General features: G+C 38.5%; 1 protein-coding gene across 5 annotated transcripts in view; it reads left to right on the forward strand.

The window, feature by feature from the left end:
* Positions 1-232: 232 nt before the first annotated feature.
* BBOX1 (gamma-butyrobetaine hydroxylase 1) overlaps positions 233-13698 on the forward strand; it is a 79913-nt gene continuing 66447 nt past the window's right edge. For 3 of the 5 annotated variants that reach the window (XM_059874616.1, XM_059874617.1, XM_059874615.1), the window contains exons 1-2: positions 10396-10738; positions 12173-12287. In XM_059874616.1, coding sequence (XP_059730599.1) covers positions 10520-10738; positions 12173-12287 — 334 coding nt within the window. In that variant the 5' untranslated portion in view covers positions 10396-10519. 5 annotated transcript variants of the gene reach the window in all.

Raw genomic sequence — 13698 nt, forward strand, 5'->3', positions numbered from 1 at the left:
CCTGGGGTTTTGTGGCTTCAGGAACTAGTAGGAGTTAAAGGATTTTCTCTTTCTAACTGCTTCTCCTCTAGGCCATAAAACCTCTTTACTTTTTTTTTTTTTCCACCTCCAAGCTCCCCTCAGGAGTTGTTACACCTTCAGATTGGGACATCCATCCTTCCTCATTTGCAAGCCTCAGCTGTGTCTGGGGGCAGGGCAGCAGTGGAGCTGCCAGGAGCAGAAAGAAAGGCTTACAAGTCAGAGCACTACAGGGACACTGGAGGCAGATCCAACTGGGTGGTGACAGGCACCGAAGGTTCCTTGTGCAAAGGACATTGAATAGTAAAGCCTACATTTTCCTGCCTTGGTAAGTTTTGCATGGTTTGGGGCCTAACGCACATCTGAGAACAGGTATAGTTGAGTTCAACTTTTTCTTATTTGGAAGAGCTTGTGGATCCAGGTCTATGGATTAGGGGTTGGGGGAGGGGGCATCCAATTGGAAATACAGTCACATGAGTCTCACAGCCATGTGGGCTGAGATGAGGATGGTCCATCAGGCATTTGCAATAGGCTTGATTTTGGAATGCAGTGGATTTGATTGCTTCTTGGCAGCTTCCCTTCCCAATTATGTTTGGCTTAGTCTAATAGTCAAATTACTTTGCAGTCCCTAAGCAGATCCAGAAAGCATTCAGAGGGGACAGAGGGGATACTGTCTAAAAAGTAGACTGGGTGATGGGGGGAGGGAGGGTTCTGGCTGGAATCTGAAAATGTTCACTGACCAATCCACAGTCCAGCCCAAAGGAAATGACTGTATATTATATGATGGCCCTTTGTTAAGCTCCCAAACTGAATGTAACATGGTTTTCTAGAATACTGGTCAATTAAGGCTATTGTATCCCTCTTCAATTATTTTGCTTCCTGAATATAGCTCAAGGGGAAGTATGACGGAAATTTTGAAATGCTTTTCTTTGAAAACAAAGGATTTCTCATAATGAATACATATTCTGATTCAAAGATTTAGAGACCTTCTTAAAATCTAGACCCAGTACTGTATAGACCAGTACTCTGCTTTACCTTGGCAAACAAATGCATTGATAATTTGTTTCAATCTGAATGTAATGATGTCACCAGACTGAAGCTAAATTTTTCCTTTTTATAGTTTAGGAAGGAAGTATTTGCATAAAATGTAGTACTTTAAACAAGTGAGCAGGCAGAAGGGTAAACCTACTCAAGAGAATGGACCGGTTTTACTAAGGGTTTCATAGAATTCATTATTCCCCTGAAAGTACACTCATGAATTATTAAGTAACTCAGCCACTTATTAAATCAAGTTAGCAAAAAAAGCAACAACTTCTAAAAGTTTAAACGACTTAGGTAGCAAAAGTAATGAGTAGAGTATGTATATACTCAAACCATATTAAGGTTCACGTACTACCAATGTGGTCTGGTCAACCTCTACCTCACCAAGTGGAAATGAATCAAGTTTTATGACTTAAAGGTTGATATATAAAAGAATAATAATATTTTAAGCCTTTATGGTGTAATGTCTGGAAAACTTCCTGTCCTCTCCTTTCAATGATGAAATGTCGGATGGTGAGGTCAACCAACAACCAATAATCTTGAGAGTTAGCTGCTATTTTAAAAGTACGTTTTTGCTAAATTGAAGTTATTGCCTGGAAAATTATTTGACCATAGATTCTCCATGAGGTAGTCAAGTGTAGTGGCCATGACTTCCGTTTCCTCTGCCTTCAAGTCAGTTTCTTTACCTCTTAAATCTCCAATCATCTGTAAAAGGGAATGATGGCAGGGATCTCACAATGTTTTCCAGAGGATTACATAAGGTTTATTCAATTGAAAGCATCAGTAGAGCAGCTACCACATAAAAAGTGCTGAATACATGGTTAGTACATACATCTCATACACTTACCCATGCAATTTGCCTGTTTCTTGCATTTTGATTTTTTTTTTTTTTATCCTAAAACCTAAAAACAGAAGGTCAAACACAGAAAATCCTGTGCTATCACAGCAGGCCTGATGACTTACCTGAGGAAGAGGAAAAAGACATTAACAGATTCTGACGTTTGATAACATGAGTCTTCTCTATCTAGTCTTCCGTTATACAAAAACAGTTGAAAAATGACAGTTTTTATTTTGAAGGGTGAGTAATCTGGTGGATGAATCAGCCTTCTCTGGTGTGTATTATTAACCTCCATCAATTTTAATTTTATATATAGTAACTGTGCAGTATATTTGTCAATTTCTTGAGAATCCTATCTAAAACCTATTATTCAAATTAGTTGCAATTAGCATTTGAGGAGTTTTTGCACTCCCTTGGATTAGAACTAGAAGGTGTTCACTTTTATATGAGTACAGTAGCTTGGCCAATCCAGGTTTGGGGCAACCCCCACCAGTGTGTGCTGGGACAGATTACTCCCAGCATTTCTGAGCTTCCATTTTCCTTGCTATCAGATGAAGCCACTCAACCCAATGATAGCATAGATTTTTCTTTCAGACTCCAGTTCTAAGTTTATTTTATTCCCAAGACCAACACATACAATAACTTTCAGAGCTATTTTCTTGATTTTCCAAGCCAGCTGGGAAATTTTGAGTTTGTAAAACTTTAAAGAAGGCAAAAACCACACCCATGACTGAAGTAAGATAATCTCTAAAACAATTTATTGAGCAAAACAGGAGTCCCAAACAAAGGTCCATAACTCTGAAGGGGGAAAATATGGTGAGTTATCAAGGAAAATGACAACACATACACACACATCAGTAATGGGGTGAAATGCAAAGAAATCTATCCCATTAGACAGTAAGCCCCCCTGACATCAATCCAAAGTCTGTTTCTCAGGACGTTAATATGACTTCCTCCCACCAAACTCAAGTGATATTTCATGAATTAAATTATAATTGCGAATAATAAGAAGCAAAATAGGTATAAAAATATTTTCATTTTATAGGACCATATTAATACAGCAAAAATGTCTCACTGAGAAAATATATATATATATATTTAGAGAGAGAGAAAGGAGAGCTTGCCATGACACTCAGCTCTAAGGTCCCTAGGAGGAGAGCATGAGTTCTTAGTCGTTCAGTCGTGTCTGACTCTTTGCAGCCTCAGGGACAGTAGTAGCCTGCCTGTCTCCTCTGTCCATGGAACTTTCCAGGCAAGAATACTAGAATGGGTTGCCATTTCTTTCTCTAGATTATCCTCCTGACCCAGGGTTCCAACCTGGGTCTCCCTCATTGTGGGCAGATTCTTTACCATTTGAGCCTCCAGAGAAGCCTATATATATATATATATATATATATATATATATAGCTATGAGCATCAAATGTTTTGGTTTTTCTTTTTTCTTCAGAGAAACACAACAACTTATCAAATAACTAAATGGTCATTACGTTTCAACACAGCTCGGGTTTTTTTTTTTAATATTTATTTATTTATTGAAGGATAATTGCTTTATAGAATTGTGTTGGTTTCTGCCAAACATTAACATGAACCAGCCATAAGAACACAGCTCAGTTTTAACAAGTCAAATTGAAAAATAGACTTTAACAAGTCACACACACGTACAAGCCTATACATTACAGGAGAAAATTTGTTTTCAAGTACAATGTCCATTGATTTTTTTTTTTTTTTCCCGTTTTCCATTTCATCCCATTTATCCCAATAAAGCTTTAAATAAATCAAGAAAAGTTAAAGAGGGAAACTCTGTTCCCATCCCTTCCCTCCTTTTGTTTGGATTACCATTCACATTTGTCATGAAGTTCGGAAGGGGATTGTGAAGCATAGAAATAACCTGTCAAGTTCCTTCACAGATACCCAAACAATTTAACTTTAGCAACACCCAGGTCTTTCCAGTTCTGCCACTCTCTCGCAGCTGCCTCAGGCAGCCTCCATCAGCCACCCTCCTGATATGACCTCCTCTCTCAGGATAACCTTCCCAGAACATCCATTTGACCAAGAGGAGTGGGGTGGGGAAGAGTCTGTGTACACGTGTGTGTTCAGTTGCTCAGTTGTGTCCAACTCTTTGCAACACGCTGGACTGTAGGCCGCCGGGCTCCTCTGTTCCTGGAGTTTTACAGGCAAGAATACTGGAGTGGGTTGTCATTTCCTCCTCCAGGAGATCTTTCCAACCCAGGGGTCGAACCTGAGTCTCTTGGCAGATTCTTTACCACTAGTGCCATCTGTCAAACCCTGTGCCCCTAATACTTGGAAATGCACTGTCCCTCTCCAGTTCAAACTTGCTAGGTAGGAAAAGGAAAAAAAAAAAAAAGATAAAGATAAAAAGAGGGAGAGAAAGAAAAAACGTCAGGTTAGAATGGAACAAGTGTTTGTTGGTATAGCCATATCTGTAGGTGTGATCACTTCAACAGTTAGTGGGACTTGGTACAGAGCCATGGGTGAGTACAGAACAGTGTTTATTATGGGAGAAGATGCACCCTTCAAACAATGTATCTATTAAGAATTAATGTGTGAAATTTCAAGTTTTATGAAAATCATTTCAAACAAAACATTTTCAAGCTCATTGGTGGTGGTGTAGTTGCTCAGTCGTGTCCAACTCTTTGCAGTTCCATGGATTACAGCCTGCCAGGCTCCTCTGTCCATGAGATTCTCCAGGCAAAAATACTGGAGTAGGTTGCCATTTCCTCCCCCAGGGGATCTTCCCAACTCAGGAATCAAACCCAGGTCTCCTGCATTGCAGGCAGATTCTTTACCAAATGAACTACAGGGAAGCCCTTCAAGCTTATTAATCAGCACTTTCTTGACAATGAGTTAAGTTTCAAATATATACCAATACACATGAGAGTTTGATGATTAAAAATTAATAAGAAGGATTTTTCCCCTTAATTGTCTTACTTCTTAGGAGATCTTAAGATGGCATCACCTGTATTCTGGTATTTCCCAGCCTCTTTCTCCTGCTGCTTACCTGGGCAATTGCTGTAGATATTTCACTGGACAGTGATGATTCCAGTTAATCTGGGAAAATATAACCAGATCCTTAAATCATACTGGAAATGTAAGGAGAAAAAGAGTAAATGTAGTCAATTTTTCTCTAGCTCAGAGGTTGGCATATAGATATATGTGTGTATATATATATATACATATAAAGGGAAGATAGTATATTTTCAGCTTTATATACTTTCCCTGTTGTATGTTCTTGTTTTATTTTTTCATACCTTTTGAGAATATAAAAACCATTCTTTCCTCACGGACTGTGTAAAAACATCTGACCCACAGGCAGCTGCCTGTCCTTGATCAAGTTATGTACGTTATGTTGTTACCACAGTAGGTACAACTTACTTAAATACAGAAAAGAGTCTTCTTTTTCCTCCTCATGTGTCAAGCTAAAATTTTCATTCCAATATTAAATGTCTTCTATGTGCCTGCTGCACTGGAGGATACAAAGATCACTTGGAAGTTCCAGACTTGAAAATAAAGGAGATAATTATGAAAGTAAAAAAAAATAATAAGGAAGCCTGGGCATAAGTGACATTGATAGTTGTCTGAGAGGCCCCAGGATGGCCTATTTAAAGAAGATATCTATATGAGCAAGTCTCAAAGGATGTGAGCAACGCTGCTGAATGCATGTTGATTCCATCTTATTTTCCATCTTCCCTAATTAAACATTGATTTCCACAGAGCAAGCATGTGACTAGTAAACAGTTATATTTCCCATCTTCTCTTATAGCTAAAGTTAGATTGTGATATAATTCTGGCCAGCGAAATATATCTGGAAGTTGCTAGATGGGGAAGAGTTGAAAATAAGGTAGACTTAAGTGCCACGTGATGTTTTTCCTTTTTCCTCCCTGGAATGTAGATGTGGTATTGGTGATGGAGCAGTCATGTTGCAAACGTGAGGCAACAAGCAGAAGGATAAAGTCTCTGAGTAGCCTGGGCTCCCCATGATTCTGTGAAATCACATTACCAGTAATGGACAGTCATGTTGGGACTTCTTTTTATTCAAGAAAAACAAACTCTTTACTTATTTAAGCTTCTATTTGCCAGATCACCAAGATACAGATAGCCTGGCTCACGAAAAGAAAACTTTGTGGAAAGTCATCTGTTGAGGTCCTTTAATGGACCAGAACCTGGTGATCCGGAGTCAAAGATAAAACAGTAAATGAGAGAGAGAAAGAGGCTGATATTCCTTGGTTTACACAGAAAACCAATAAAGCCCTTTGACACAGGGTTTGTGTCGCTCACGAAGGCACCTGGCGCCCTTTTGAGGGGGGTGAAGTCACAGTGCGCCTTCTTGAGAGGGTCTTAGCAGTCTGGGCAGGAGAATGAGCACGATGGGTCTCTGTGCTGCAAAGAATTAGCCTGAGAGAGAGAGAGACAGAGAGAGAGAGAGAGCAAGACCAAAAAGCTCTGATGGAGCAAAGGTGTTTTAATCAACATGGTGTGGGCATATATACTGTCTTACAAGGTAGTTATTCTCAGCAAAGATAAAGATTAAAATTCCAGACTTACAAAACATAGGTGATCCATATTTTAAAGAGAGAGAGTTGTAAACAATCACTTTTACCGTATGGTTCATAAGAAGGAAGAGGGTACTTATCACCGTATTGATAAACTAACAAAGGAAATACCTGGATTCCTCAGCCCCAGGAGAGGCTTGCCTCTCAATTCCTGAATATTCAGGAATTAATAAGGAACAGAGGATTCCTGACAGATCCAAAACAGCACACAGGAAGCCTCCTGTTAAATGCTTCCTGACAATCCCCCCTATTTTATTATATTTGTAAAAAAGGTCCTGACCAATTGAGTTTGTTTAGTATTAACCAACCTTATAGAAAGGCAATGATAAACAACAAATATAATTACCAAGACAATCACCAGAGTTATAGTTCCAGACCTGATGCTGTGGGTAATATTTTGCCTATGGCTATAACAAAAGGAAGTGGGACACAGTCTTAAAATATGACTGAGTATAGTGAAAGAAATAGTTACTATGACCATGACTGGTCCCTGTGAAACCGCAGCAAGTTTTCAAATGTCCCACTGTTCAGGCCCACTCTGTTTACCGAGGACGATTCTAGGACGAGGTGGGGCTAATCCACCATCAAGCCACCCAAGAAGTCCTTTGTCATGGTAATGTTGTATCATAGTGTCAGTGACCTTCTATGTCACTTGTGTTACATAGTCACACACCGTGTTATTAACCCCTTTTGAGCAGTTAGAGAACCACAAACCATGGGGTCCTCAGTCAACCATGTGTTGAGTTTTTAAGACAGATGGAGCCGAAAACAATGTATCATCCATATAGTGAACAACAAGAAAGTTAGGAAATTGCTTTTTCACAGGCTCAAGGGTTTTGGCAACGTAGTACTGACACATGGTGGGAGAATTCATCATCCCTTGTGGCAGTACAGTCTATTGGTACCCTTTATGAGGTCCAATACGATTAGGATAAGGGAGAGAGAAAGCGAATCTCTCTCAGTCTAATTGGTGTAAAGGTATATTAAAAAAGCAATCTCATAAATCAATAATAATAATATGCCAATTTTGAGGAATAGTGGTAGGTGATGGGATTTTTGCACCCATAGGTTTTATAGATGCATTAACTTTTCTAAGGTCTGTTAGGAGACGCCATTTGTTAGATTTCTTTTTTATAACAAAAATAGAGTTTTAAGGAGAACAAGATTTCTCAATATGCTTTAATTCTAGTTGTGTATCTATAAGTTCCTTAGCCACCTATAATTTCTCTTTTATTTGTCATAAACCTTTTTGCCATATCATATATCTTTTTATTAACAGCATATATCTTACTTTTTTTTTAGCAACTATGGAGTGTCTTGTATATTAGCATTTTATAGATTGGTGAATATATTTATTATATCATATTATAATATATATTTATATATATTATACATTATATAATATATTTATTAATAGTTTAAAATCTCCTTAGTTTTTCTGTAAGAAAAACTTTTTGTAAGGGAAGTTAATGTTCAGGAATTAATGTTTTAAAATCTTATTTTATTTGGAAATGACCTAGTTATTTAATAAACTTTTATTATTTAGTTTAGTACAACTCTAGAAATTTAAGTTATCCCAATCTTAAGAGATTATTTTAGATTATAATAATAGATTATTCTATTAAAAATATAATTATTTTTAATAGAGTTTATCTAAAAGTTTTCATCTCATTTATATATTTATATAAATATATAAAGAGTTACCTTTTTGTTGACAAATTTAGTTTACCTTAAACCTAGGCATAATAAAAGCATTATATAATGTTGATGACTTAAGACGTGTCTTAATTAGATGAGCAAACAATTATATTTAAATTATATTTATATTTAAATAAACATTATATTTAACATTTAATACTTTTCAGTTCACGTGAATTTGAATTTAAATAGAGCTCTTTAACCTCATGTTCTCTAAAAACAAAGCTGGTGTATCAACGGCAGCACTGCCAGATGTTGAGGGTTTCAGGGAAAAGATGGAATTTGTCCCTGGTTTTTGTTGAAGGGGATCTGGGGGGTCCCTACTTGGAGTTTTCTGGAATAGGCTTTCCTTCAGTGTCAAATTTAGACTTACAATCTTTGGCCCAGTGCATATCTCTATGGCAGCAAGGGCAGATTTTTGGAGGTTTTTTTTTTTTAGCTTTTTTAGGGAAATCCCTTTTTAAATGGTTCTTATTTCCACATGTAAATCATCCTTCATTTCCCTTTCTTAAGGCAGCAACCATTGTTTCAGCTAGCATTTGCATCTTTTGAGTTTCTGATTTTAGATTGCAACAAGCCTTCAAATAATCAATAATAGTCTCTGTCTCACAAATTGGAGCTATAGCTTTTTGACATTCCTAATTTGCATTTTCATAAGCAAGTAATTTCTCTAGTTGCCTACTGGCTTCTTCTCCAATTACAGTACGGGAAATAGCAGTTTCTAATCTAGCTAAAAAATCAGCATACATTTCATTAGGTCCCTGAAATTTAAGTAAGTGATTAAGTAAAGTAGAAAAGTGATGGGGTTTCCAGCCGTTTTACCCATATCTTAGTACTTACCGGCCCCAATAGGCCACTGAGGTCACTCTGTCCGAATCTGCCACGTGTACCAGGCTCCTGTTCGGGCACCACTTGTTGAGGTCCTTTAATGGACCAGAACCTGGTGGTCTGGAGTCGATGATAAGAAAGTAAAAGAGAGAGAGAAAGAGGCTGATATTCCTTGGTTTACATGGAAAACCAATAAAGCCCTTGACACAGGGCTTGTGTCGCTCATGAAGGCACCTGGCACCCTCTTGAGGGGGGTGAAGGCACAGTGCGCCTTCTCAGGAGGGTCTTAGAAGCCTAGGCAGGAGAATGAGCACGACAGGTCCCTGCGCTCCAAAGAATTAGCCTGAGAGAGAGAGAGAAAGCAAGACACGGGGACCAAAGCTCTGATGGAGCAAAGGTGTTTTAATCAACATGGTGTGGGCATATATACTGTCTTACAAGGTAGTTATTCTCAGAAAAGATAACAATTAAAATTCCAGACTTACAAAACATAGGCAATCCATATTAAAGAGAGAGAGAGTTGTAAACAGTCACTTTTATCGTATGGTTCATAAGAAGGAAGAGGATACTTATCACCGTGTTGAAAAACTAACAAAGGATATGCCTGGATTCCTCAGCCCAGGGAGAGGCTTGCCTCTCCTCTTAATTCCTGAATATTCAGGAATTAAAAAGGAACAGAGGATTCCTGACAGATCCAAAATAGCACACAGGAAGCCTCCTGTTAAATGCTTCCTGACAGTCATCCCTAGTAATGAGGGCAGAATGAGTCTAGGAACTGAGATTTGAAAGTTCCTGATTTGGCTGGATCCAGCAAATTTGGGCCGGAGAAGGCAATGGCAGCCCACTCCAGTACTCTTGCCTGGAAAATCCCATGGACAGAGGAGCCTGGTAGGCTGCAGTCCATGGGGTCGCTGAGGGTCAGACATGACTGGGCGACTTCACTTTCACTTTTCACTTTCATGCATTGGAGAAGGAAATGGCAACCCACTCCAGTGTTCTTGCCTGGAGAATCCCAGGGACGGGGGAGCCTGGTGGGCTGCCGTCTATGGGGTCACACAGAGTCGGATACGACTGAAGTGACTTAGCAGCAGCAGCAGCGAATTTGGGCATCAGTTAAAATAGCACAGGTGTGACAGTTACACTTTCAATTTGTGGAGTATTTTTCTCTCTTAAAAAAATTCCAGAGCTTTTATGCAAGCTTAAAAGTGCCTGTGTCATTGGTTCTGAACTTATTTTTTTTTAAGTGCTATGAGAAAACAAGGAATTCTTTCTGTCTGGATCATGACAGAGCATTTATCTTGTTTACTTTTAGTCACTGTGTTTCTGTTTACAGCTCATGAAATACTCTCATCAGAACAAAGGTCCCAGCACAGATAAGTGAAACCACAAACCCCAGCAAATAGCAGAAGCCAGAGTCCATTTGAATTGTTAGAAGTCAAGTTCAGACCTGATCCTCCTGAGAGTCCTTTTAACACTGATTTGTCATAGCAGGTAGCTGACAAGGTTTACCCCAAGGACTAGAAACATGGGCTGCGTCATCCAAAAGGCAGAAGTGCTGGATGGAGCTCACTTGATGCGAATCATCTGGCAGGATGGTACAGACTCTATCTACCCGGCTGTGTGGCTCCGGGACAACTGTCAGTGTCCCGACTGCTACCTTGATTCGGCAAAAGCACGGAAACTTCTTATCGAAGCTCTTGATGTGTACGTTGGGATCAAAGACTTGATGTTTGACAGGAAAAAGGTAACTATCTCCAAATTATCTCTCCCTGCTCTCTCAACTTAAATAAAAGGTCTAGACTCAAATAATTTGAATGATGAATTATATTGTATTTAATATATGTATATATTATATATCAGAGTCAGGGATGTGCTCAATTAGTCATGTCTTAGCAACCCCATGGACTATAGCCCACTAGGCTTCTCTGTCCATGGAATTTTCTAGGCAAGAATACTGGAGTAAGTTGCCATTTCCTACTCCAGGGTATCTTCCTGACCCAGGGATCAAATCCACATCTCTTGTGTCTCCTGCATTGGGAGGCAGATTCTTTAATACTGAGCCATGTATAAAAAAAACAAGACTGCATAGTGCTTGGTGCCAAGTCAGCATGCTCACTAAGGGAAAGCTTCTGCTATCATTATTACTATTTTATTACTACTGCTATTATCTTTAATTAAATATACAAAGTTGCTCATTATTCCTTCAGTGAGTGGCAGCCTTGAAGGTACAATCAAACTATTTCTCTAATACAAGGAATGCTCCCTACCTCAGTTTACTCATCTAGAAATGAAGGATACTAACAAGATTTGTTCCTAGAGATGATGTGAAGACTGAATGAGATAATGTGGGTAAAATGTTAGCATGTGGTTGGCATACAGTGAGCACTCAAAAACTTGTATTGATTAATATTTTTAGTCAAATTCGTGAGTAGACGTAAAAGACTTCGTATGGGATTCCTGACAGCTCAGCTCTCAAAACCACAAAGCAGACATGGCCCCAGCCTGTTTCTCTCTTCCAAATTTGCTAGGATGGTTATCAGAAGAGGAAGTGTGACCAGCAAGGTTATCTACCCCACCTCTGTCTTCATCTTGAATCAAGGACTTTACTGCCAGAGTTCACTGCTTGCTAGCTGTGGGATTATAACCATGTTATTTCCTCTTACTTGCCTCACCTGAAAATGTGAATATTAGTTATAGCTTCCCCCACAAGTTGTATGAGGACTAAGTGAGTTATGTTGATAGTGCTCCTTGTATAGTAGGCACTCAAAATGGTGCTAGTCCTCCTATTATCTACCTCATCATCATCATTACTATTTCTGATATTCTTGGCAGGAATCTTAATTGATCTCTGACCTCAAGTCATCACAGAAAGTTCAGGGACCATGGGTTTTAAGAATATAAAACAAGAACTTCAGATCTAGCCAGGTTTTGTTTCTTGTGTAATATTTAAGGGGCTTCAGACCTCAGCTGTATCTCCTTGGCGTTCAATTTCTTCCTTTGCCAAAAGTTTATTCTATGCTTGTAAGTATAAAAGTTAAAAAACAGAAGGAAAAAAAAGCAAGAGCTAATTTGATTCTCTGATAACCTTAAATAACTTTCAGAAGCAGCAACAGCAGAGAACCAAAGTACATAGAAGTATAATATATGTTTATGTGACATTTGCTTTCTGTGTTATAAGGTTCATATCATGTGGCCAAATGACCATTGCAGTGAATATGGAGCTGATTGGCTGAAGAAAAGATGCTTTTCACAGCAGGCCAGAGAAAAACTCCAGAAAGAATTGTTTTTGCCAGGTAACCTTGCTATGGTTTTCAGATTTTAACCTTTAAACCTCATATGGTAAAAAAAATTTGCTCAGAAGCAAATTAAAACCCTTGTACCCTGGTTAAAATATTATTGTAATTTATGTGGAATGTTTAATGATTTACCACACAGATCATGCAAGTAGAGCTAGAAAGAAACATAGAGCAGGTCTAGACATTCTAGAACTTGGAATTTTCTACCTCAAAAGAAAAGAAATTTAGCAAATTTGTATCCTTGTCATCTAACACAAAAACTTTCACTCACAGGCACTCCATAAGTCTCCCTGCAAAGAAGCAGGATGAATCAAAGGCACACTTGTTCCTTAACAGTTTTGTCTGAGGCCAGAAAAACACAAGATCAACAAGGCAGATATTTCTAAACTGGCGTCCACAGATAAAATTATGTGATCCGTGAACCTCATGAAATAGTATACACAGCATTGAATGTGCATGTGAGTGTGTGTGTCAGGCTTGTGCACAGCAAATTGCTTGGGGAGAGTTTATATGAGTCTCAAGGGAATCTGTGACCACAGAATTATTCAGAATCTATCCACTAGACAGATTCAGTCAAAAAGGAAGACTTCATTCTTTAAAAAAAAAAAAAAAAAAAAAACCTTCCTTTCAGTCTTTTTTCTTTTTTATTGAAATATAGTTGATTTACAATATGTGTTAATTTCTGCTGTCCAGCAAAGTGATTCAGTTAGACATATAAATACACTTTTATTATGTTCTTTTCCATTATTGTTTATCACAGGATGTTGATATAGTTCCGTGTGCTGTCCAGTAGGCCCTTTTGCTTATCCATTCTACATATAATAGTTTGAATTTGTTAACCGCAAACTCCTACTCCATCTTTCCTCGAATCCCCTCTCCCTTGTAGCAACTATGAATCTGTTCTCTATGAAGAAGGTTTTAATCTTGATCTGAGATACCAAATAAGCACTTAATAAGATAGAAAGTTATTTTTTAAATACGACTTTTCAGAGATATACAATAATACAACTCAATCAGAAGTGCTGGGGAGAAGTGGGAAGTAGTAATACTTTGTGCATGCTCAGTTGTGCCCATCTCTCTGCAATGCCATGGGCTGTAGCCCACCAGGCTCCTCTGTCCCTGAGATTATCCCAGCAAGAATACTGGAGTGGGTTGCCATTTCTTGCTCCAGGGGATCTTCTTGAGCCAGGGATTGAACCTGCATCTCCTGAGGCTCCTGCACTGGCAGGTGGATTCTTTACCACTGAGTCACCTGGGAAGCCATTACAATTTTATTCTCTGCATATGTTGAAGATTTGTATCACAAGATGATGTGGTCAAAGGCGATTTTGAGAACAAGCTGATTCTTATATATTTACTTGAATCTTGACTTGCACAAATACACTAACAAGGTAAGTTTCCTTGAACA

The sequence above is a fragment of the Bos taurus genome, chromosome 15 (genome assembly GCF_002263795.3).
Source record: "Bos taurus isolate L1 Dominette 01449 registration number 42190680 breed Hereford chromosome 15, ARS-UCD2.0, whole genome shotgun sequence".
Classification (NCBI taxonomy): domain Eukaryota; kingdom Metazoa; phylum Chordata; class Mammalia; order Artiodactyla; family Bovidae; genus Bos; species Bos taurus.